The 25,051-nt window shown below is 41.0% G+C and overlaps 1 protein-coding gene across 1 annotated transcript in view; it reads left to right on the forward strand.

Annotated features, from left to right (window-relative positions):
• sec13 (SEC13 homolog, nuclear pore and COPII coat complex component) overlaps positions 1 to 17,692 on the forward strand; it is an 80,069-nt gene extending 62,377 nt beyond the window's left edge. The window contains exons 5-9 of the mRNA XM_059944421.1: positions 369 to 502; positions 837 to 970; positions 7,488 to 7,608; positions 10,520 to 10,666; positions 16,404 to 17,692. Of these exons, the coding sequence (XP_059800404.1) occupies positions 369 to 502; positions 837 to 970; positions 7,488 to 7,608; positions 10,520 to 10,666; positions 16,404 to 16,514 (647 nt within the window). The 3' untranslated portion in view covers positions 16,515 to 17,692. The remainder of the gene's footprint in view (positions 1 to 368; positions 503 to 836; positions 971 to 7,487; positions 7,609 to 10,519; positions 10,667 to 16,403) is intronic.
• Positions 17,693 to 25,051: the final 7,359 nt, after the last annotated feature.

Below are 25,051 nucleotides of genomic sequence, written 5' to 3' on the forward strand. Positions count from 1 at the left end.
TGGTTGTGGTCGGGTGGATGTTGGGCTGTTTCTTCAAATGGAATAAACTCCAGTGCCAGGACATGTAAGAGGTCCATCTTTGAAAAGTGAAGTTTGTAGGAATTTCTTACAGAGAGTGGCAAATCACTAATTCTCTACCCTCAAGGGTTTTGGAGGTTTGGTCACTGGGCATATTGAAGTAGAAGATAGACACATTTTTAAAAGATTAAGGAAATTAAGATTATGGGGAATGAATAGAAGAGGAGATGAAACATGGGGCAGAGCAGGCAGGATTATATTGAATGCAGGGCATACTTGAAGAGCCTGGTGACCCATTCGGTTTTCTTATGTATCTCCCAGAACCAACAGTGGTTTGTTTCTTTTTGCAGTCAACTCTTTATGCTGGGCACCGCATGAGTTTGGGTTGATTCTTGCATGTGGTAGCTCAGACGGTGCAATCTCAGTGCTTTCGTACACGGGTGATGGTCAGTGGGAAATGAAGAAAATCAGCAATGCACACACGGTAAGAAACTATACCTCTTGTTTTTATTTGATTGACTGATGCAGAGGTCAATATTTGTAGCAATTGATTAACGCAAGCCAAAACCACTTGAGTGTACAAAATGATTTCTTTATCACAATGAAATTCACAATTTGAGTCATATTTATGAGTCTAAGTGATTTGCAGTATTCATGTATTCTGATGTGATTCATGGAGTTAGCCACATGTCCATTCAGGCCAGGTTAAATGGTGTCACAATTCAGATCATTATTCTGCGAATCTTTTTGTTTCTGGGCCTGATGAGTGGTAGGAATCATGATTTTTGCATTCAGTCTTTGCTTTTCTTCCCTTACAGATTGGTTGCAATGCTGTCAGTTGGGCTCCTGCAGTTTTACCAGGTAGCCTTATAGACCAGCCTTCGGGACAGAAACCAAACTACATCAAGAGATTTGTGTCAGGAGGCTGTGACAACCTGGTCAAAATTTGGAAGTAAGTTTTTTTTTGTGAATTTTGCAAACTCAGAAATAACTTCTTTCTGGACAGCTAAATGTAACTTTACAAAATGAGGAATTTCATCTGTGAGAGATGGGTGGGGGCAAAAAGAAGAGAGAAGAATGTGCTCGAAGTATATAAATGAAGTGCCAGCATTGGACAAATTAAGAATTAAAAACAAATAACAAGATTAAGGATGGTGGACTCCTCCATTTTGTTCTCTGAGGCCTGGAAAATATCATCTAACCTAGCACAAGACTGAGATGAGCCTCAAAACTTAAGGATCTTGGGGTGCAGTGCAGCAACACTCACGTGCTAAAACAAGCAGGAAAAGTGTGTAAGTTTTTGAAACCTGTAGTTTATCATTTGTATTATAGTGATCAAGAGCTTGGAAGTGTTTTTGTATAAGATTTGATGCTCTGTGAGAGCTCTGTTTCACCTGTTCATTTGTCACCTACTTCTCCTGTTAAGGAATCATACAGCATAAGGATTGCCCCTTTGGCCAAGTTCGCCTCCATGTTGAACATGATGCCTGTCTATGATAACTTATTTGGCTATTTTAAGCCCATATCCCTCTACTCCTTTCCCATCACATACTTGTCCAAATGTCTTTTAGGTGTTGTAATTGTATCTGCCTTTACCATCTCCACAGCAGGTCATACCAAGTAACCGTGATCCTCTGTGTAAAAACAGGAATATTCGCTCATGAGATTTTCTTTAAATTGCTCTCCTCTCATCTTAAGCCTTTACCCTTTAGTTCTAGACTGTCCTTCCCCTGGGAAAATGACTGTCTGTCCTATTTCTGCTTTCATAGTTTTATAAACCTACATAAGTCACACTTTAGCGTCCTACAGTCTAGTGAAAATATACCCATGTTATCTAATTTCATAACAGCAACCAAGGCTCCCTAAATTTAGCATCTGCTGGGAATCACTGACTCTTGTAATCTCACTTTTAAATGCCTCCCACTTACCAGATGAATTTGGTAAACCCTTAGGAGGCAGTGATCATAATATTATAGAATTCACCGTGCAGTTTGAGAGGGAGTGCTAAGGTCACATGTATCAGTATTACAGTAGAGCAAAGGAAATTAGAGGCATGAGAGAGGAGCTAGCCAAAGTTGATTGGAAGGGAACACTAGCTAGGATGGCGGCAGAACAGCAATGCTTGTAGTTTCTGTGAGCGTTTTGGAAGATGCAGGATAAATATATCCCAAAGATGGAAGAAGTTTTCTAATTGATACTCATCAATAGTGACAAGGTAAGTCAAAGAGAAGAGAGTAGTTGATAAAGCAAAACTTTAGTGGGAAGTTAGAGGATTGGGAAGATTTAAAAAATGAACAGAAGGCAACTCCAAAAGCCATAAGGAGAGAAAAGATGAAAAGTGAAGGTAAGCTAGCCAATAATATCAAAGTTTTTTTCATTGATATAAAGAGTAAAAGAGAGGAAGGAATGGATTTCGAATTGCTAGAAAATGACACTGGAGTAGTACTGGGGTACAAAGAAATAGATGAACCTAAAGTACGTTGCTCTGACTTCAGAGGCTAAGAAGATGTTGGAGTCCATTATCAAGGATGAGATTTTGGGGTACTTGGAGGCACATGATAAACTAGTCAGCATGGTTTCCTTAAGGGGAAATCTTGCCTGACAAATTTGTTGGAATTCTTTGAGGAAATAACAAGCAGGGTAGACAAATGAGAGTCAGTGGAAGTTGTATACTTGGATTTTCAGAAACCCTTTGACAAGGTGCCACACATGAAGCTGCTTAATAGAATAAGAGCGCATGGTATTGCAGGATGGATGGTAGCATGGATAGAAGATTGGCTGATGGCAGGAGGTAAAGAGTGGGTATAAAAGGGGGCCTTCTCTGATTGGTTGTCAGTGACTAGTGGTGTTCCAGGGGTCGATGCTAGGACTGCTTCTTTTCACGTTATCTTGAATGAGTTGAATGGTTGGCTTTATAGCCAAGACTGTGGATGATACAAAGATAGGTGGTGGGCAGGTGGTGTTGAGGAAGCAGGAAGTCGGCAGAAGGACTTGCACTGATTGGGAGGATGGGCAAAAAAGTGGCAGATGGAATATAGTGTAGGGAACTGTATGGTCATGCACTTTGGTAGAAGAAATAAAGACGTAGCTTATTTTCTAAATGGGGGACATGTTGAAAATCGGAGGTGTGGAATCGCAGAACAGACTCAATGGGCTGAGTGACCTAATTCTTCCCCTGTGTCTTATGGCATGAGACCTGAGGGAATCCATCTGACAGCAGAGGTCTGAGATGGAACCTGAGAACCTTTGATTTCTAAGGTTCAGTTCCACAACAGTATCAGAATCACATACTAAGCTACAGAAGGAAAGCGGGCATTAAAGCCTTTATAAAGCTGCAAGTAATACTTTGCTGTGACCAGGAATGTATGAATGCATTCTGCCTCTCCATGTTTGACTTGCTACCACCTTGGCTGTGAAATGGGTTATAGCCATCTTTTCAAGTTCACGTTTAGTGTCACAAGTATTCAGAATAAGAATCAGAATTGGGTTTATTATTACCGACATAGGCCGTGAAACTTGTTTCGCAGCAGTAATAAAGTGCAATACATTAAAAAATTACTTGAAGTTACAAGGAGAAATAAATATGTCTGAAATGCCATGAAAATTAACTTTTTGCATCAGCACTGTACTTTACACTTTAAATAAGGTTTCTGATGAGTTGTGCAGCAAGTGACAATGTTTCACTTCTTGATATTTAAACAGATCACTGTAGTTTACTTCTCTATCCACCCTAACACAACACTTACACTAGTTTGATTCTGCAATAGCTAGTTTGATTCCATGTGGGGTTGACATGCAAGTTGGAGGAAATTTTGTTGTAATTATCTTTCTATTGGTATTGATTTATTATTGTCACATGCAGCAAGATACAGTGAAAAGCTTGTCTTGAAATCATTACACAGTGCATTGAGGCAAAATAAGGTAAAATAATAACAATGCGGAATAAAGTGTAAAAGCTACCGAAAAAGTACAGTTTAGATAAATGATGAAGTACAAGATTGTAACGAGGTAAATTGTGAGGTCAAGTTCCATCTTATAAAAGTTCAAAGTAAATCTAATAACAACGTATATGCTATGTGTATCACCACATAACACCCTGAGATTCATTTTCTTGCAGGTATCCACAGTAGATACAAAGAAACACAATAGAATCAATAAAGAACTACACAGACTTACAAACATCCAATGAGCAAAGGACGGCAATTTGTGCAAATACAAAAAGAAAAGCAGAACTAAAATTAATTAATATCAAAAACATAAATTGTTGAGCCCTAGAAAGTGAGGAAAAGTACAAGATGGTACAAGAGGTCCATTCAAATGCTTTACAACAAAGCGATGTCCTTGAGCCTAGTAATACATGCTTTCGGACTTTTGTATCCTCTGCCCGATGGGCAGAGAGAATGTTCATGTTGGGTAGAGTATTTTGATTACATTGGCTGCTTTACTGAGGCAGCGAGATGTATACTCAGTGTTCATTGAAGGACGGGGTGGTCTGTGCTGAGTGGAGTCCACAACTCTGCGGTTTCCTGTGGTCACATGCAGAGCCATTGGCCCATATCAAGTCGTTCTGCATCCAAATACGATGCTTTTTATGGTGCCTCAATAATAATTGGTAAGGACATGCCAAATTTCTTGAGCCTCCTGAGGAAGTAGAGGTGTTGGTGAGCTTTCTTGGCTGTGACATCAATGTGGCTAGACTAGGACATGCCGTGGATGTTCACCCCCTCGAACTATAATCAATAAACAGTAGTCTAATGTAAATGTCTGTTTTGCCCAGATGCTCCAGGGATGAGTGTAGGGCTAGAGAGATTGTGTCTGCTTTAACCGATTTCAGCAGTAGGCATATTGCAGTGAGTCAAGGTTGTCTGGAAAGTTAGAGTTGATGCATACCATGAGCATTTCATGATGGTAGATGTCAGAGGCACTGGGCTGTGGTCATTAAGCAACGTTATCTTATTTTTCTTGGGTACTGGGATGATAGTGGTTGTCTTAAACCAGGAGGGAACCACAGTCTGAGGCAAAGAGAGGTAAAAAATAGTCTGCAAATACCCCTGTCAGCTGATCTACAGGGGATCTAAGCACACGGCCAGGACACCATCTGGGCCAGATGCTGTTTGGGGGTTCAACCTCCGAACAACTATTTTTGTATCTGTAAATTCAGGTGCATTTGAGACTGGAAAGTGGGTAGTGACATACCCATTCACTTCTGTTCAAAAGCTCATCTAGAAAGGATGTGCTGTTGTCAGCAATGCAGCCCGACTTCATTTTGTAACCCAAAATGTAAACTCTGCTGCAGCTGACGGCATAACTGACACTAGATTTTGGACTGATACTATCTCTGATAGCTTCAGAGATCATATCTTCGTTTCTTGAAAACATCAGGGACACCTAATTTGAATGCTGCTGACTTAGACTTCAGAAGCGAGTGAGTCTCCCTGTTCATCCATAGTTTTTGGTTTCGAATCACCCAGATTGTCTTTTGTGGTACACAGTCCTCAACACACTTCCTGATAAAACATGTATGTGATGGTAGGGACATACTCATCTACTGAGATCCTGAAAGTGATGCTGTCTGGTGCTTAGCTCCTGTTGGGGTCATCCATGCCGATAAGGTTAAGAAGTTTCCAGATAAAGAGCAATCCAACCAAGACCTGAGAAGTGGAGCTGGTAGAAGATGAAGACACATCACACCAGCAGTGGAAGGTTCCCTGTCATGCCACTGGACCCTGACCTCAGTCTGCCAAGGACTGTGTGGTGGCTGCTTATGCATCAGCCTGCCCACATCAAACAAAGTCACACACAATGTGGATCCTCGATCAACTTCTATGGCTACCTGAGGACCCACCAATAGACAACCCCTTTGGGGAGCATCATACCCAACTCAAGTGATCGCACTGCTCATCCAGGCTGGCTGTTGAGTCTTTGTGCATGGACCAGTTTACCTTCTCAAAGCAGTCACCTAGAAGCTCATGTTTCCTTAGACCAGCACTGTATGACTTTTCTTCTGTACTCTAATAGATTTATTTACCTGTGACTAATAATTCTGATTAGTGCAGTTTATAATTTGTTCCTGCCAGTCATGGTTATTTGTGTATGTGTTGTCATGAGAAATCTCGATAGGTAGAAATGTTAGTCAGATTTTCATAATGATGGGCAGATGAAATGTTTCAGCATAAACAACTATTGTCGTGAGACCAGACGTGGATTGGGGGGCCGCTTTGTCAAGGACCTTCTGCCACAATGGGCAGGATTTCCCAGTGACCGCCCATTTTAATTCTACTTCTCATTTTGATTCTGACGTGTTGGTCGATGACCTCCTCTAGTGCCATAATGAGGCCACTCAGGTTGGAGGAGCAACATCACATACCCTGTCTGGGTAGCCTCCAACCTGACAGGCTGAACATTGATTCTAACTTCCAGCTTCTCTCATTTTCCATTTCCCATTCTGGCTCCACTTTTACTCCTTCCCTCCTCCTCACCTCCCTCTGGAGCTTCTCCTACTTCCCTTTCTCCCATGGTCCTCTCTCCTCTCCTGTCAGATTCTCTCTTCTTCAGCCCTTTACCTCTTCTGCCCATCACCTCCCAGCTTGTCACTTAATCCTCCCCACTCCACCCACCCACCTTCGTCCTTACCTGTCTTCACTTATCACCAATCAGCTTGTACTCCTTCCCCTCTCCCGGACCTTTTTATTCTGGCTTCTCCCCCTTCTTTTCCAGTCCTGACAAGCAGTCTCAGCCTGAAACATCAACTGTTTATTCCTCTCCATAAGATGCTGTCTGACTTGCTGAGTTCTTCCAGTATTTTGTGTATATTGCTCTGGACCTCCAGCGTCTGTGGAAACCCTTGTGTTTATAATGTAGATAAAGTTCTTTCAAATCTGGGTTTATGTAAAGGAAAGCATTTTCTATGGTAACATCAGGATTACTGCAATACTGTCGCAGTTGTGGTGTTGGTGATAGAAATCATGTGAAAGATTATGTTCTCCCTACCAGCAGTGAATTGTACTTCATCAAAGGGAGCTGCTTTTGTCTGATTTTTCCCTTCAGCATAGCTTCTATATTATAAATGCACCTAGTGACAGTACTTTCTCAAAGTGATTTATCTGGGTGAATGAACTTTGAATTGCATCTGGTTTTTTCTATGTCTCCAGTCACCTAGATCTCAGGCCCTGAAATTTTCCTCCTAAGGCATTGTTTCCTCATTCTTCCTCATTTTTCCTCATTTAGAACCCCTCAAAGCCAAGCACTTGGCAATACTTTGGTGCTCTGTCTTAATTCTCACTAGTATCATTGTCAAAGTTAGTCATCACAATTCAAAGTAGCATGTTGGGCTGTTTTACACATTGAAGCATTCTGCACATCCCAGGAATTCTCCCAGAAAATTGTGCACAACATATTTTCTGTGAACCTTTGCTTCTCGTAATGCTTTAGAATACTCTGCTTCAGTGACGTATTTTTGTCTTTCACAGAGAGGAGGAAGGTCAATGGAAAGAGGATCAAAAGCTTGAAGCCCATAGTGACTGGGTTCGAGATGTTGCCTGGGCTCCATCTATAGGGCTTCCCACAAGTACAATTGCTAGTTGCTCCCAGGTAAGCATAATACACCTGAGATGTACAGACGTACAGTTCCACTTGGACATCAGCAAAGAGCAAGTCAGTCCAATGAGATACAGTAGATCCAACTGCTATTTGTTTTGTGTACAGAGCTGGATGAATGGGCACATTGCACTTCTTGGAGTGAATGTTCATGGAGGTTAATAGTGAGCTAGTGAAACTTGTTGAGTAGTTGCATGTACTTAATAAATTTGTCTTGAGTACACTGACAAGTCATTGTTCCTTCATATATTTACCGCGCAAATATGAATGACCAGACACGAATAGGAAGGAGCTCTGGTTTGCTTCAACATTTTAAATTAGAATCAAGTTTATTATCACTAACATAAGTCATGATGAGTGTGCGTGTGCGTGCGCGCGCGCGTGCGTATATATACACACACACACACATATATATATATATATTGAACTGGATTCCAGTTAATTGAGCCATTGGTTAATCAGGACAGCGGCCATTTGTGACAACATTTAAATAACAATAACTAATTGGGATAATGGCTGGGATTTCCTTTGTTTATTTGGGACACTATGCAACTTAATCGTTGCCAAGCAGTTTCTAACTTGTGGCTGTTAGACACTACACTGTGCTTAAAGCGAACTATTTTTAAATAGCATCAGTTGCAAGCATTTTTGTTCAAAAAGCAGTGATTTTTGTCACTGATTGATATCAGGAAATGAGCAGTAGGACAATTTAGAACTGTTCTCACAATGGTTTCAAGCATTCAGGCTTTGAGCGAAAATGAAATTGTTTCACTACTTCAATGTACTGGTCACAATGTGTCTCAATTAACTGGAATACACACACACTCACACTCACTCTGTAAAATGGGAGCAAAAACAGTGAGGTCGTGTTCACATGTTCATGGACTATTCAGAAATATGATGGCAGAAGGGAAAATGTTCCAAAAAAAATTGAGTGTATGTATTCAGGCTTCTGTACCTCCTCCCTGATGGATGTAATGAGAAGAGAGCATGTCCTGCTTGTGGGTGTCCTTAATGATGAATGTTGTCATTTTGAGGCATCGCTTTTTGAAGATGTCGTCAATGGTGGGGAGGCTAGTGCCCGCGAGGGAGCTGATTGAGTTTAAAACACTGCAACTTTCTTGGCCCTGTGCAATAGCCCTTCCATACCATATGGTGATGCAACGTACAATGCTCTCCACATACATCTATAGAAATTTGCTATATCCCAAAAGGCTGCTGGCAAGTTAATTGGCTACTATAAATTGCTGCTTTACCTTGGTAAGTAGCAAAAGAACCTAAAGGACATTGATGGGTGTGTGAGAGAGAATAAGATGTAGAGCTACAAGGGAGAAAGGGGATCAGGAGCGATGGATTGTTCTGCTGGGATCTTTACTTTATTGTCAGCAAACAATTGATACTAGAGCATACAATCATCACAGCGATATTTGATTCTGCACTTCGCGCTCCCTGAAGTACAAATCAAAGTAAATATAATAAAAATTTGAATTATAAATCATAATTAGAAAATAGAAAAGGGAAAGTAAGGTAGTGCAAGTCAGGTCCGGATATTTGGAAGGTACAGCTCAGATCCAGGTTCAGCAGTCTTATCACAGTTGGAAAGAAGCTGTTCCCAAATCTGGCTGTACAAATCTTCAAGCTCCTGAATCTTCTTCCAGAGGGAAGAGGAACAAAAAGTATGTTGACTGGGTGGGTCGTGTCCTTGGTTATCCTGGCAGCACTGCTCCGACAGCACACGGGTAAAGTGAGTCCAAGGATGGAAGATCGGTTAGTGTGATGTGCTGGGCTGGGATCTGACATAGGCCTTTTAGATTGAATAGACTCACTGTGCTCTGTGATAGGTAAACTGTTAGTTTCCAGTGAAACAGAGTGTAAATGCTTTTTGGATAACTATGTTTTTTTCCCTTTTTTGAATTCAAGCAGAAAGAGATTAGTTGCATGAGGACTCATTATTTTTTTCATTTCTAATAAAAAATTGTTTATCCATATGTGACTAGTGCACAGAATGGAGCAATTCCTTGGTTAGAGCAAGGAATGGATGAAGCAGTGATTGAAAATGTATGCATAAATCAAGGCTGTTCTTATGCTTTTGCCTAAAATATTATCATTGCACTTGAAATCTTTGAGCTGTATTTTAGTATTATCTCTCCTTTTCTGATGTGGATTTATCTTCCATCCTGTAATACTTTAATTTGCCATTAGGATTTTTGAAGTCAGATCATGGTGCTAATTTTGATTTACACATTCAAATCTTTGACTGTAAAAGTGATGACCTGAATGAATTTATTCTCTGTATCGGATATGGGAAGTTTCATTAGAGTCATAGAACACAGAAACAAGCCCTTCGGTTCTTACCAGCATGGTTTTTTGCCTAGTCTCATCGACCTGCACCTGAAACATAGCCCTCCATGCCCCTCTTATTAACATACCTATTCAAACCTTTCTCAATTTCTACAATTGAACCACTTCTGCTGCCAGCTCATTCCACACTCACAGGACCCTCTGAATTGCCCTTCAGGTTCCCCGTAAGTATTTCACCTTTCACCCTTTGACTGACTTCTAGTTTATTCTCACCCAGTCTGAGGGAAAAAAGCCTACAGGCATTCACCCTATTTATACCCTCATAATCTTGTACACCTCTGTAAGGTCTCCCTTCATCCCCATAGAGTTACAATACTTGCCAAAAATAACTGATGTGTTGTAGAATTATTTGCCCTGAGTGAGCTTGGAAAACAGAATCTATACTGATTTTCAAATGAAATTGGGTATGTATTTAGATGTAAACTGCCTGGCTGTGTGGAAAGAGCTAGCAGGATAACGGTTTCCAAGTCAGTGCAGTCAGGATGAGCCAGATAGCCTTCATGTGTCGATATCATTCCATTTCTATTATTTCTAATCCCCATAGGATGGCCGAGTTTTTATCTGGATTTGTGATGATCCTGCTGGGAACACATGGACGCACAAACTGTTGCACAAGTTCAATGATGTGGTGTGGCACGTCAGCTGGTCCATCACTGGGAATATCTTGGCAGTCTCTGGAGGTGACAACAAGGTAACATTGCTTGTATTTGATTTATTAATGAAGAGGGCGACAGTGGCCCATCCAGCCCTTCAGGGCTTCTCCACCATTTATCAAAATCATAAAGCAATACAACGCAGGAACAGGCCCTTCAACCTGCAGTATCTGTACTGAACATGATGTCAAACTAAACTTCTTATGCCTGCATGTGATTCATATCCTTCCAGTACCCACGTACTCATGTATATATCTGAAAGCCTCCTAAATGCCATGATTATATCATAACTGATCTTCCACTTAGTGCCATTTCCCAACACTATCCTCACACTGCGTGATTCACTAAATGCCCATAAAATCTATTGATCTCTGCTTTGAATTAATAAAATGGCTGAGCTTCCTAATCCTCCAGGTATAGTATTCCATCAGTTCATAACCCTTTGCATAAATAAATTTCTCCTTTTCTCAGTCTTGTATTCTCAGATTGTGTCACACAATGCTTAGCTCCTCTGTCAGGGAAAATGTCCTCCTCACATCTACACTGTCAAGCTCTTTAAGAAGTTTGTACACACCTCTTATTCCATTCCTAAGAGAATATTGTTATGGTCTACCCAGAATATTTGTCCTTTGGATTCATTGCCGGCCTGTCCCATAGAATTTATAGAATGATTGAGTGTGTTTTAAAATTGGACTCTGAACTGATTTGACTTTTGAATCTAATCTTGGAAGTTGTCATTCATGATCTAAACCAAATTGTTACCTTGATTTTAGATGATGGTCCATAGCACAGTCTGACTGATCTGACATATATCATATAAATAATATTAATGCTTGTATTGCAACTCAGGCCTGTCATTTAATCCTTGACAGTCTCTAAATCTGTCTACAATTCACTGAACTGGAATACTTTGAGTACTCCACTGACATTAGGTTTCTGCAATTTTATTCTGCCAATATCACACATTTAATTCTTTGGTGCTAAGGGTATTTTCATCTGTATGCTTTAACTCAGTATTTTGTTTAATAGCCTAGCTCTTTACAACATCTGTTTCATGCACAGTATCTAAATGTTTGCTCAGTACACTGAAACAGTTTCTGTCTCTGACAGATGGAAAAAAAGTTGAGGTTATACTGTACATAAAACAAGGTGACCCTGGACAGGGATGAGGGTGGTCAATCACATTTTGAGGAATAGATGTTTGGTACTCTGGGCAGATGGGGCTCGTTAACCACGGATGGTAGCTCATCTAGGAGAAGGAAATATCTGATTTCAAACCTCCACTACCTTCCGGCTATACCCGCTCACGGGAAAGGCTTTGGGAGTAAACCCCGAGGGAAAATCTGGAGTCGGAGTCCGGAAGGCGGCTGACTGTGTGGCACGGCAACTCCTGCGATGCTGCTGGCACCAAACTGTACCGACTCGTCGTTCCTTTGGACCCGTCATCGGCATGGAGAGGGGGTCCCAGTGCATGGGCAACAGACGGATCTCCATATCACTCCCAGTGACTACCAGAGGCGCAGTACCCATGGTCGACCATGACCAACGGAAGCTACACACTGATTATAGGAAACATTTCACTCTCTGCTGGTTTCCTTTCACATCATATACATCTTCTGTCTATTTTATGTATCTGCATTTCTTTCAGGTTTTAGTTCTTAAAGGTGGTGGTTCCTTCTCAGATTTGCTTTTGTAGATACCAGGAAGATGCCAGTAGTGTTTTCTCAAAGTGGGCAGTGGATAGCTATTAAATTGTTGAGAGCAGCACAGCAAGTTAATTGTTGATCTTCCCTCATCCATCAATATGAGTTTGAGGAGAGTTTCTTTGGGGATAGAGAATATCACTGGCAACAGTTGAAGCTTCCAACAATAATTAACTCTGCACCGATTCTTATTTAACATGGATTCCATTAGGACTGTTTGGCTTATTATATTGGATAGTTCCTTTGCTGGCTTAACTGTGAATGAATTCACCTTGTAGGTTCAATAATTTTGTAGTACAGTACTTAAAGAATGCTGTGTTATTGGTGATGTTATCTTTCATGTGGATATAGAAAATTCCATGATGTATTAATCAAAGATGTACTATACTTACCTCTCAAGTCATTGTCACGAAAATGTATCATCAAGTCAAGTCACTTTTCATTGTCATTTCAACCTGTTACATACCCTGTAACTGGGTGTTTGACCAGCAGAGAAAGAAGAATCCGTTGGAGTCTGGTGGTACCAAACTAAAGGTGTTTATTAGTAAACTACATAATACAATATCAAAAATGCAAATATACATATAAAACAAGTTAGCAGTAATAAACCTAGAAGTGTAGGAATAATAATAATAATAAACAAGCTCTATTGATGTCTAGGGGTAAATGAATTGTCATAAGAAAGTATAGAGTTCAGTTCATAAATGCTGAAGTAGTTATGGTGTTGTGTTGAAACCGTTGAAGAGAGAGAGAGAGCGAGCGAGATGTAACAACTACAGCAGCCAAACCTTCCGTTGCTTTCTTAATCCGTCGTATCGTTGTGGCCATTCAGTTATGACCCCTCTGTTCTTCCGCTAGACCGTTCTTCTGTGGTAGACTTGTCACTCTGGCATGAGTGTACACACACACACAAGTCCCCACCGGCCCTGCTGTAACACTGTGAGCTTTACTGACCGATCTCCTGGTTTGATCTTGAAGCCCCCACCTTTCTGTGTCAGTCAGTGTCCACTGGTGTGTCTGAAGCATGTCTCTCCAGACTTGTCTTTTATCCCCACTCAGCTGTCCATCAACTCTGAATGACTGTGTCCATCAAATCAGGCCACTCCTGCTATCTCCTGAGGAATGTTAATGAGCAAAGCAAAGTCCTTGTAGTAAAAGGTAAATAATCCAGGAAGGGGCACAATCAACAGTCTCTCTCCCCCTCTTATCTGTAGCAAATGTTCTTGCCTGGGCTTTATCTCTCTCTCATGAGCAGCATAACAACAGCAATAGTTCGTGGTTCTCAGGAGGTGGGGGGGGAATGGTTAACTCTGCACCCCATTGTCCATAAGGTCTGTTCATAACTCATAACAGACCATAACTGCTGCTACAGTACGCAGTAAAAACAAGGCAATGTTTTTCAGGACCATGGCGCTACATGAAACAATACAAAAACTCAAAAACTACACTGAACTACGTAAAAACAACACAGAAAAAAACTACACTAGACTACAGACCTACCCAGGACTGCATAAAGTACACAAAACAGTGCAGGCATTACAATAAATAATAAACAAGACAATAGGGCAGTAAGGTGTCAGTCCAGGCTCTGGGTATTGAGGAGTCTGATGGCTTGGAGGAAGAAACTGTTACATAGTCTGTTCGTGAGAGCCCGAATGCTTTGGTGCCTTTTCCCAGATGGCAGGAGGGAGAAGAGTTTGTATGAGGGGTGTGTGGGGTCCTTCATAATGCTGTTTCCTTTGTGGATGCAGCGTGTAGTGTAAATGTCTGTAATGGCGGGAAGAGAGACCCCGATGATCTTCTCAGCTGACCTCACTATCCGCTGCAGGGTCTTGCGATCCGAGATGGCGCAATTTCCAAACCAGGCAGTGATGCAGCTGCTCAGGATGCTCTCAGTACAAACTCTGTAGAATGTGGTGAGGATGGGGAGTGGGAGATGGACTTTCCTCAGCCTTTGCAGAAAATAGAGACGCTGCTGGGCTTTCTTTGCTATGGAGCTGGTGTTGAGGGACCAGGTGAGATTCTCCGTCAGATGAACACCAAGAAATTTGATGCTCTTAACGATCTCTACCGAGGAGCCGTCAATGTTCAGTGGAGAGTGGTCACTCCATGCCCTCCTGAAGTCAACAATCATCTCTTTTGTTCATGTTCAGAGACAGGTTGTCGGCTCTGCACCAGTCCGTTAGCCGCTGCACCTCCTCTCTGTAAGCTGACTCGGTTGTGTCATCGGCAAACTTGATGATGTGGTTCGAGCTGTGTGTTGCAGCACAGTCGTGGGTCAGCAGAGTGAACAGCAGTGGACTGAGCACACATCCCTGGGGTGCCCCAGTGCTTGGTGTGATGGTGTTGGAAATGCTGCTTCTGATCCAGACTGACTGAGATCTCCCAATCAGGAAGTCTAGTATCCAGTTGCAGAGGGAAGTGTTCAGGCCCAGTAGAATCAGCTTTCCAATCAGTTTCTGAGGGATATTTGTGTTGAATGCTGAAATGAAGTCTATGAACGGCATCCGAACGTATGTGTCTTTTTTTTGTCCAGGTGGGTTAGGGCCAGGTGGAGGGTGATGGCAATGGCGTCTGTTGAACGGTTGAGACGGTATGCGAACTGCAGGGGGTCCAGTGCGGGGGGCAGCAGGGTCTTGATGTGCTTCATGACGAGCCTGTCAAAACACTTCATGATGATGGATGTGAGTGAAATGGGATGGTAATCATTGAGGCAGGACACTGAAGACTTCTTCAGCACGGGGATGATGGTGGCAGCCTTGAAGCACGTTGGAATGATGGCCCTGCTCGGGGAGATGTTGAAGATGTCAGTGAGAACATCTGCCAGCTGGTCTGCACATCCTCTGAGCACTCTACCAGGGATGTTGTCTGGTCCAGCAGCCTTCCGTGGGTTGACCCTGTACAGGGTTCTCCTCGTATCGGGCATGGTGAGACACAGCACCTGGTCATTTGGAGGAGGGGTGGACTTCCTCGCTGCCATGTCATTCTCTGATTCAAAATGAGCGTAGAAGTTGTTCAGCGCATCTGGGAGGGAGGCATCACCCGCACATTCAGGTGATGTTGTCCTGCAGTTGGTGATGTCCTGGATGCCCTTCCACATGCGCAGTGTGTTGCTGCTATCCTGGAAGTGGCTGTGGATTCACTGGGCGTGTGCACGCTTTGCCCCTCTCATGGCCCGGGACAGTTTGGCCCTCACTGTTGTTAATGTTGTTCATTATTCCATTTACTGTTTATGGAACAGTTCTGGCTGAATTTCCTTTATTTCATGGACTGTAAACTGTTTCACACATCTTAAGATTGTGAATGGCTCTATGTATAGAGCTTCTTTCTCTATGTGTATTAACATTTTGCTTGTTTATCGTGAACTATAAATGACTGATGTCAGCAAAATTCTCATTTAAATTGGGTGTTCAGATGGCATCCGTTTCCTGAATCCAACTATTCCCGAGTCAAAAACCATACAGCAGGGAAACAGCGCCTCAGTCCATTGCATCCACATTGATTACCTATTTACACTAATCCTGCACTAATTCCAATTTATTTTTCTCTCAGACTCCCTCTGGAGTCTGCCACTCAGTTGCACACTGCTGGCAATTTGCAGTGGCCAATTATCGTACTGGCTTGCAGTTCACCGGGATGTGGGAGGAAAGTGCAGGAAACATGGCATTCACAAGGAGATATTGCAGACTCCACACTGGCAGTATTGGAGTTCAGGACTGATCCTGGGCCTCTGGCTCTGCAAGACAGTGAGGGGTTTAGAGGATGTTAGAAATGAACCATGTGGATTTGGGCCAGGACCGCATAGCGGCTAAATGCTAGGTTTATTTCATTAAGGACATTAGAAAATGTTTTGGATTAACATGAATCAGACAGCAACGTGGTCAGTAATACTGACATTTTTTTTAAACTTCCAGACTTTTTTGGTCAAACATTAAATTTTTGATGGTTCATGTGCAGCATTCTGTGAACCCCTCACTCAGTGTGCCACAGCTAGGAAAGGATAATGTGCTATTGATAGAGTTGGTGCCTAATTCAAACTTTGATCCTCGCTTTTACCAATTTGTCTCCACAGGTCAGCTTGTGGAAGGAATCAGTGGAAGGCCAGTGGGTTTGCATCAGTGATGTGAACAAGGGCCAAGGGTCAGTATCAAGTGTCACAGACGGCCAGCAGAACGAGCAGTGAATGGAAAAGGAGCACTGCAGGAGTGGTGTTCCGTCTTGTATATTTGGCAAAATAAAATGGATTCCAAGAAAACTGGGAACAAACGAATAAAGTATCTTGTGTCTGGATCCTTGTACTGATTATGAGTAGGGTGAAATGTATTGCTACAAGGACTGCTGCTATCATTCTGTAAGGAGGACCCTTTAGAGGTGCAACATTCAGAGTGCTTCCAGGGATTGTAATGGAGGGTTTTAAAAGGAGGTGCTGTTTGACCAAGTAGGCTGTGCTAGGAATGATCATAAGGCGTTGCGCTGTAAATGCTGTGTCTGAGGCACTTAAATCAAGAATGTCGCTGCAGCGACTTGAGAGCAAGGTACAAGCCGTTACCTTGTCTATCACCATAGTGACCTTCAGTAGAACAGTAGAGGGATTTAAAAGGCAACTTAATGGTCATTGTACTGGAACCATTGCATGCTATACTGGTGGACAAGCAGTGAGTCCATGCTCTCTCCAGAAAACCTTGTGAAGTGTCACTTGGAGGGGAAGGGAAGGTATTTCCCCATAAATTATTCCTGTCCACCATGTGTCAACTAATTCAGTGCAGCATCTATAGAGTTTGAGAAGCAATTCTAAGATCTTGTGAAAAAAAACATTTTGGCGATTCAAATTCATCAGCTGCTTAAAATAAGAAATGCGTTGCCCTCTAAATGTTGCCCAGCAGTCCAGACTCTTCCACACTCTGGGCTCTCTTTACTACGTGCTCTGATTGCGTTGCAGAAATATCACCTATACTTTCTCAGAATTAAGGTGCCTGGATTTAATCAAACTAGTATCTTCTGAAGTGTCCCGTTTTCTGGCAGGGTCATGGATGTGGACCCATTTTTGTTCTGAATAAGTTAATGTACCCTCCAGCTGTAACCGCAAAGCCCATTTGTTCCCTACAGACTGGTCTTAACATAGTGTTTAAGACTATGTAAATGAACCTTTGGCTCTTGCCCACTTTCTTAAGTATTTTTGCAAAGTGTAATTCAGACGAGAAACTACAAGAGTTGTATAGCATGGGCCAATTTTCTTTTAAAAAAGCTCATCACAAAGACGAGAAATTAAGCCATTTGATTTGAATACTTGCCACTTGTTTCCTCTGACTCATTGGTTTACATAGAATTGTTTAATAAATTGATACAATCTTGTTGCTTGATGATGTGTTGTTCTTGCACTTTATTTCCAAGGTAGTGATTTGTCCTTAATATATAGTAATTGTCATAAGCTGGGTCAAGGAATGCTCTGAAAACTTGGAATCTAATTGTAGTTATATTAGTTATATTTATTTTATAAGACTTAGGAGCAGAATTATGCTATTTGGTCTTTGGAGTCCAGTACACCATTCCATCATGGCTGATTTACTATCCCTCTCAGCCTCACACTCTTCTCCCCATAATCTTTGACACGCTTACTAATCAAAACCTATCAATCTCCGCTTTAAATATACCCGATGACAGCCATCTATACCAATGAATTTCACAGACTCACCACCTTCTGGCTAAAGAAATTCCTCCTCATCTCTGTTCTAAATGGACGACCCTCTTGTTCTAGACTCCCCCACTATAGGACACATCCTGACCACATCCACTCTATCTAGGCTTTTCAATATTTGACAGGTTTCAATGAGATTCTAAACCTCCACCCCACCCCATTCTTCTAAACTCCAAGTACAGGCCCAGAGCCATTAAACGCTTTTCATATGTTAACCTTTTCATTCCCAGGATTATTCTTGTGAACTTCCTCTGGACCGTCTCAATGCTTTTCTTACATAAGGGACACAAAACCCCAAGTCTGGTCTGATCAATGCCTTGTAAAGTTTGGCATTATTTTCCTACTTTCAAAATGAATGATAATATTGTATTTGCCTTCCTTACCACCAACTCAACCTGTAAATTATCCTTTAGAGAATCGTGCACAAGGATTCCCAAACAAGAGAAAATCTGCAGATGCTGGAAATCCAAGCAACACACACAAAATACTGGAGGAGTTCAACTGAAACGTTGATTGTACCTTTTTCCATTGATGCTACCTGGCCTGCTGAGTTCCTCCAGAATATTGTGTGTGTTGCGATGCTTCCCAAATCCATTTGCACCTGTTATTTCTGAATTGTTTATAAAATAGCCTACACCTTTATTTATTCTACCAAAATGAATAACCATACACTTTCCTACCATTCTGTCTGCCACTCTTTGATCATTATCTCAATCTTTCTGTCTTTTTGAAGACTCCCTGCTTCCTCAACACTACCCTCCACCTATTTTGAATCATCTACAAACTTGCTACAAAACCATCAATTCTGTCATCCAAATCATTTATTTATAAAATGAAAAGAAGCGGTCTCAACATCGACCCATGCAGAATGCCATTAGTTACTAGTTTGTTCAACCAGAAAAAGACAGAAAAAATTTGTGTTATGTTTTATTAGTCTGGATAATTGCCCATTTAAGTGCAAAATTGCACCAACTGTTGAATGTGGGAGCAAAGGTCCAGATCTAAAAAAAGAGTTCTGCTTAGGGTTTTGAATTTTTGTAGAAGAAATTGTTTCATGACTCCAGGGCTGGGCTTTGTACAGCTTTCACACCACTTTCACTCACTTGTTTATATAATTTACTTGATCTAATTGCCAGCATTCTATTTAGTTATATAATTGATCCTTGTGTCTATGATTTCACTTGGACAGCCAAAGCTCATTAGTTCTCCACTGTTTCTAACTCTTGTCATTCAAAATACAATGTCTTTTACAGGTTCAATCTGGATTGCCTCTGATTTATTGTCACTACAATCTGTTTATTAACTTTTGATTATAATTTTGTGCTTCCATCTATACTACCTAAAATTACAATATTTTTATTGGCTTCGTGTTCTCACCAAGAATGAAAATAGTTGTGGCTCCATCTTGCCTTCCCTTTCATTTCTCCTCTGATTGCTGCCACTCAATCAATTTCCTAACCCAGTTAATAATAAATTTGCTTGCAGTTTCTTTTGGCCAGCCTATCTGCCATCAGGGACATACATACAGAAAGGTGCTAGAAAAGGGCCAGTAACATGAAGGATCCCACCCACCCTGCTGGTGTATTGTTTGTCCCACTACCATCAGGGAGGAGGCTATGTCGCATCCATGCCCAGGACTACCAGCCTCAAAAACAGTTACTTTCCCCAAGCAGTAAGGCTGATCAACGTGAGTCACTACTCTCTCTCTCCATGCCCCCACACACCACGACTTTATCATAGTTGTTTGGTTATACTTAATTGTGATAAGTATGGTGTTATCTTTTAGTTACTTACTTACATGGTATCCCATTACCATTACAATCATATAATATCACAGCCTAGTATGGAAACACCAATGCCCAGGAAAGAAAGAAAGTGGTGGATATAGCCCAATCCACCAATACATGCATTTACAAGAAGCACTGCCACAAGAAAGCAGGATCCATTATCAAGTACTCCTGCCATTCAGGGCATTCTCTCTTCTTGCTACTACCATCAGGAAGGAGGTACAGGAGCCTTAAATCCCACACCACCAGATTCATAAACAGCCATCAGGCTTCTGACCCAGCATAGATAACTTCACTCACCTGAAGTGAACCAATTCCACAATCTATGGACTCACTATCAAGAACTCTACAATGCATGTTCTTAGTATTATTTTTTTTCATTTGCAGAATTTATCTTCTTTTGCGCATTAGTTGTTTGTTAGTCTTTGTTTATGTAAAGTTTTTCGTAAATTCTATTGTATTTCATTATTTTCCTGCAAATGCCTATGAGAAAATGAATCTCAAGGTAGTATATGGTGACATATACATACTTATGTAGCGGTGTGCTACATGCAGCGCTAAAATTACGACACGGAGTCGGTAACTGCAGTCGAAGGAAAAAACTTTATTCGAAATCCTCCGCCTCACTTTTAAGCCTCCCTCAACCTGCCCCCCGTGGCGCAGAGGCTCCAAAGCTCTGTGCTCGCAAACTCCCGTAGGCTATCTAATTGTGAGCCGGTTCGGATGTGCCAGGAAATGGGTCGCCACACTTAAATTATTTAATTTATCTTTAACTTATACTACAAATGGCATTAAAATACAGCTTTTATTTATGAATCTAGCTCTAGAAAAATCTGGCACTCTATAATGCTTAAGATTTGCTTGTGGATTTACGTATTTCTCCATTCAGGAGAAATGTTTACCCACTGTGCAGTGCTTGAAGGAGTTCATTTGACTGATAAGGTTTGTGTGGCAATGGCTTTGAATTTAGTGTCTTCATGAGATTTAAATCATGAGAGACATTGAGTGCATGACAGCATAACTGACAATACACTTTGACACATTACCTAAGAAAACAGCATTAAAAAAACAAATTGAGGTAAAGCTAAAAGCAGATATGAATTATGATGCAGAAAGAAAAATATTGCTAATGATGACATAAATGGCTGTAAAAATATTTGCCTTCAGGTTGTTGGGCTGCTCATAAGTTTAATACACATTGCAATTGAAACGGAATTCTTTGAAGCAAATGATCCTAGTTAACTGTGTGGACTGGGTCATTATTTGCAGGATTATAATATGACAAATACAACTCACTGGAATATTACTCTATTTTTATTGAGTTAATTATTTCACATGAATGATCATTTTTACCTGTGGAAGTAATGATGTACTGATACGATTGAAGCATATTCTTTCTCCCAGTGTGGAGGAGTCTAAAACGAAGCAGCATAAGTCTAGAGGTAGGCCTGAGAAGAAAGTTTTTACTCAGAGGAATGAGCTGCCAGAGGAAGAAGTAGAGATAGGCACAATTTCAAAGTTTAACAGACATTAATGGATAGGGAAGGTTTAAAGGGGAAATGGCTAAATGGGCAAATTGGACAAGGTCAGCATGGCCAAGGGACATATTTCTATGGTGTGTAACTATAATTAGTCTAATAGTACTGCATGATAGCAGAATCAATCTAAGATGAGATGACTATATTAAAAATAAGTGACAGGCATAACCAGAAGTTAAACAATTCAACCTGATGACAATGTGTTAGTACTGTTTCTATCCCAAGGATAAAAACTCCATCATTCAGTCTGCAGAAGCCACCCTGAACCTCCTGTTCTCTTTCACTTTGTTTCTCTATCCTACTTGGATCTTTCTGTCTCTATCCTCCTGCACAAGTGCAACAAGGCCTAGCAAAAGATTGGGGGACAGCCCCTTCCATTGGGTTGCATTGAGGCTTTCCAGACTCCATAATGAATTGGCCAAATTCAGATGGCTTTGCTGTTTCCTGCCTGCATCAGACCTGGCCATCTTTGTTATTAGTAACCTATCTATGACATTGGTTTAGTTTTTTCTCTGCATTAGCACAGCTTCACCTGCTGAGCATATCCCACTTCCTCTATTAAACCAGATGACTCACCCCCTCAGCAACACTGGCCTCTCTTATCAGATACTCCTTGGTCCTATATCCATCACTCCACTCGCCTCTGCAATTTAAAACTGTTATCACTATAATTACGAAGTCCCTGACTTGAAACATTATCTCTGTTAATCCTTTCATAGATGTTACCTGACCTGTTAAGTGTCTGTGGTGTTTTCTCTTTTCATTTCAGAATTCCAATATCTTAAGTTTTACTTTACTTTCATCTAAGTATTTATCTCTCATTAACAGCAGAACAGATTACTTTGTGATTATATCTTATGGTTCTGCCTGTCAGATTGTAGCTGTTACATTAATTATGTAATAGTAGCTACACGACTTTAAAACAATAATTAATTTGTTGTGGAGAAAGCTTTGAAAGCTTTGAAAATGAGATTACACATGCAAGTTCGTTCTCTAAAGCTTTGAATCAATAAAGATGAACTGGCTGTGTTTTAGCATAAATCATTGCTCCTCCAAAATTTTATACCATGAATTGATGGAGCTGATTGTGGACTTCAGGAAGGGTAAGAAGAGGGAACATGAACCAATCCTCACAGAGGGATCAGAAGTGGAGAGAGTGAGCAATTTCAAGTTCCTGGGTGTCAAGATCTCTGAGGACTTAACCTGGTCCCACCAATATCAATGCAGCTATAAAGGCTATATTTCATTAGGAGTTTGAGGAGATTTAGTTTGTCAACTAAAACACTCGAAAACATCTATAAATGTACCATGAAGAGCATTTGACAAGCTGCATCACTGTCTAGTATAGGGGTGGGGAGGGGCTACTGCACAGGATTGAAAGAAGCTACAAAAGGTTGTAAAATTAAGCAGTTCCATCTTGGTTACTAGCCTCTTTGGTATCCAAGACATCTTCAAGGAGTGGTGCTTCAGAAAGGTGGAATCCATCATTAAAGACCCCCACCATCCAAAGCATACCTTTTTCACACCATTACCGTCAGGAAAGAGGTACTGAAGCCTGAAGGCACACGCTCAGCGATTCAGGAACAGCGTTCTTCTGCTCTGTCATCTGATTCCTAAATGGACATTGAAGCCATGAACACTACCTCACTTTTATAAATTATTGTTTCTATTTAATGCGCACAGGTGCACACACGCACATATTTACTGTAATTGATTTTTTTTTCTCTATATTGTCATGTATTGCATTGTACTGCTGTTGCAGAGTTAACAAATTTCAGGATACAAGCCGGTGATAATAAACATGATTTTGATTTCATTTTGATAATTGTGAAAGGTAATAAAGGCAGCTCCTGTACCTAATAAAGTTGCCACTGAATGTAAGTTTGTGGTCTTCTGTAGTGCATACATTTCAATATTCAACACATTGTGCCTTCAGATATGCTCTTCTGTAGTAATGCATGGTTATTTAAGCTGATATCACCTTCCTGTCAACTTGAACCAGTCTGGCTCCCTCATTAGCAAGGTGCCCACAGATGTTTCTTTTTGGGTTTTTTTGCACTATTCTCTGTAAGCTCTAGAGACTGTTTTGTGTGAAAATCCCAGGAGATCAGCAGTTTCTGAGATACTCAAACAACCCTGTCTAACACTGATGATCATTCCACAGTCCGAGTCATGTAGATCAAAATTTTTCTCCTGTTCAGATGTTTGGTCTGAACAACAACTGAACCTTTTGACCATGTCTGCATGCTTTTATGCAATGAGTTGCCACTACATGATTAGCTGATTAGGTATTTGCATTAGCAAGTACACTTTAACTCCATAAAGCAACCTCTGAGTGTATCTCCCTAACCAATGAATGAGAACTGAGAAAGGACAAGTGGCAGAGAAGAAGGTGCAATAAAATCAAATTAGAATCAGAAATGGAAATAAAAAATGAGAGGAACACTGGATTACAAGACTGACGAAAAACTGAAAAAATGTAAAATGCTTAATTTTTGAAATTGATAAGTTGCTATGCGTAGGATCAAGAGAGCCATTTTCCCCCTTTTCTGACCAGAACTTTTGGCATTATTTTGGCATTATAATAGTAATTATTATTTTAACAGAGATTTTGAAGGTTTCTTTGCATACTTGATGCCTGTGACTCATGGTGGATGGAATGAATTAAGCAATGATCCATGACATATCATTAATGCCATTAATTTGCCAGTTGTTCATTAATAAGAGTGTGAGTTGTTTGTGTTATTTTTCCAGCAGGTTTTGGACCAATGAATTTAAGCAATTAGGTGCAAAAGTAGAGATTATCAATTATTTCTTTAAATTATGTATTTATTTAGAGATACAGCACAGTATCTGTCCCTTCTGCCCAATTCTACCTATGTGACCAATTAAACTTACTAACCAATGTGTTTTCAGTATGTAGAAAGAAACTGGAGCATCCACAAGGAGAATGTAGAAACTCCTTACAGATAGTGGTAGGGTGATACTACCTCATTCACACCCTTCCGGGAAGAGAGAGAAAGAAAGTCCAGAAACTATTGATGTGAGGGAGCTGAATTAACACAAAGGTACAGCTAAAGTAATACCATTTAATGCAGTAGAAAAGGGCTTCACAACAGTACACCAAGGCATAGATTCAAACCCAATGATCGTATGTCTGTATTCCTCATAAATTGAGCTGTTAAAACGGCTGTATTTTAGATTAGATGAGAAGTCGAGGCCAAGAGCCAAATGATCACAAAGTACTTTAAATGTCTTATAGGCAACAATTTAGCCAAGAAGTAGGTTGCAGGCCCTGCTCCTGCACCTGTCCCCATTGTGGCCCTCTCTCCATTGCCCACCACCTTTCCCACAAGGAGTCAGCAATGGAGAGATGTAGAAAAGGCAACAGATCCAGCTGAAATGTGAAATTAGTAAACAAAAGATGCCCGAGTCCTCAGAGGGTTGGGCAGTACCTTCTGGCCCTCGTACTGCATGACTGTGCCCAGAGTCAGATGTGAACATTTAACATTGTCAGGTGAGTATCTTTGTTCATTCTATGATTCAGGTGCTAAAAAGGAGAGCGTTCTCCTACTGTTTTTATGACACATTTGTAGGCTTTATTTCTGCTGATGTTAATCTAGCACCCTCATGGTGGGGTGCTCAGTGTTCACCCTGCCACCAGGCCACTGTTGGTACTCAGTCATCCTGGAGTACAAGG

Source organism: Hypanus sabinus, chromosome 19 (assembly GCF_030144855.1).
Source record: "Hypanus sabinus isolate sHypSab1 chromosome 19, sHypSab1.hap1, whole genome shotgun sequence".
NCBI classification, from domain to species: domain Eukaryota; kingdom Metazoa; phylum Chordata; class Chondrichthyes; order Myliobatiformes; family Dasyatidae; genus Hypanus; species Hypanus sabinus.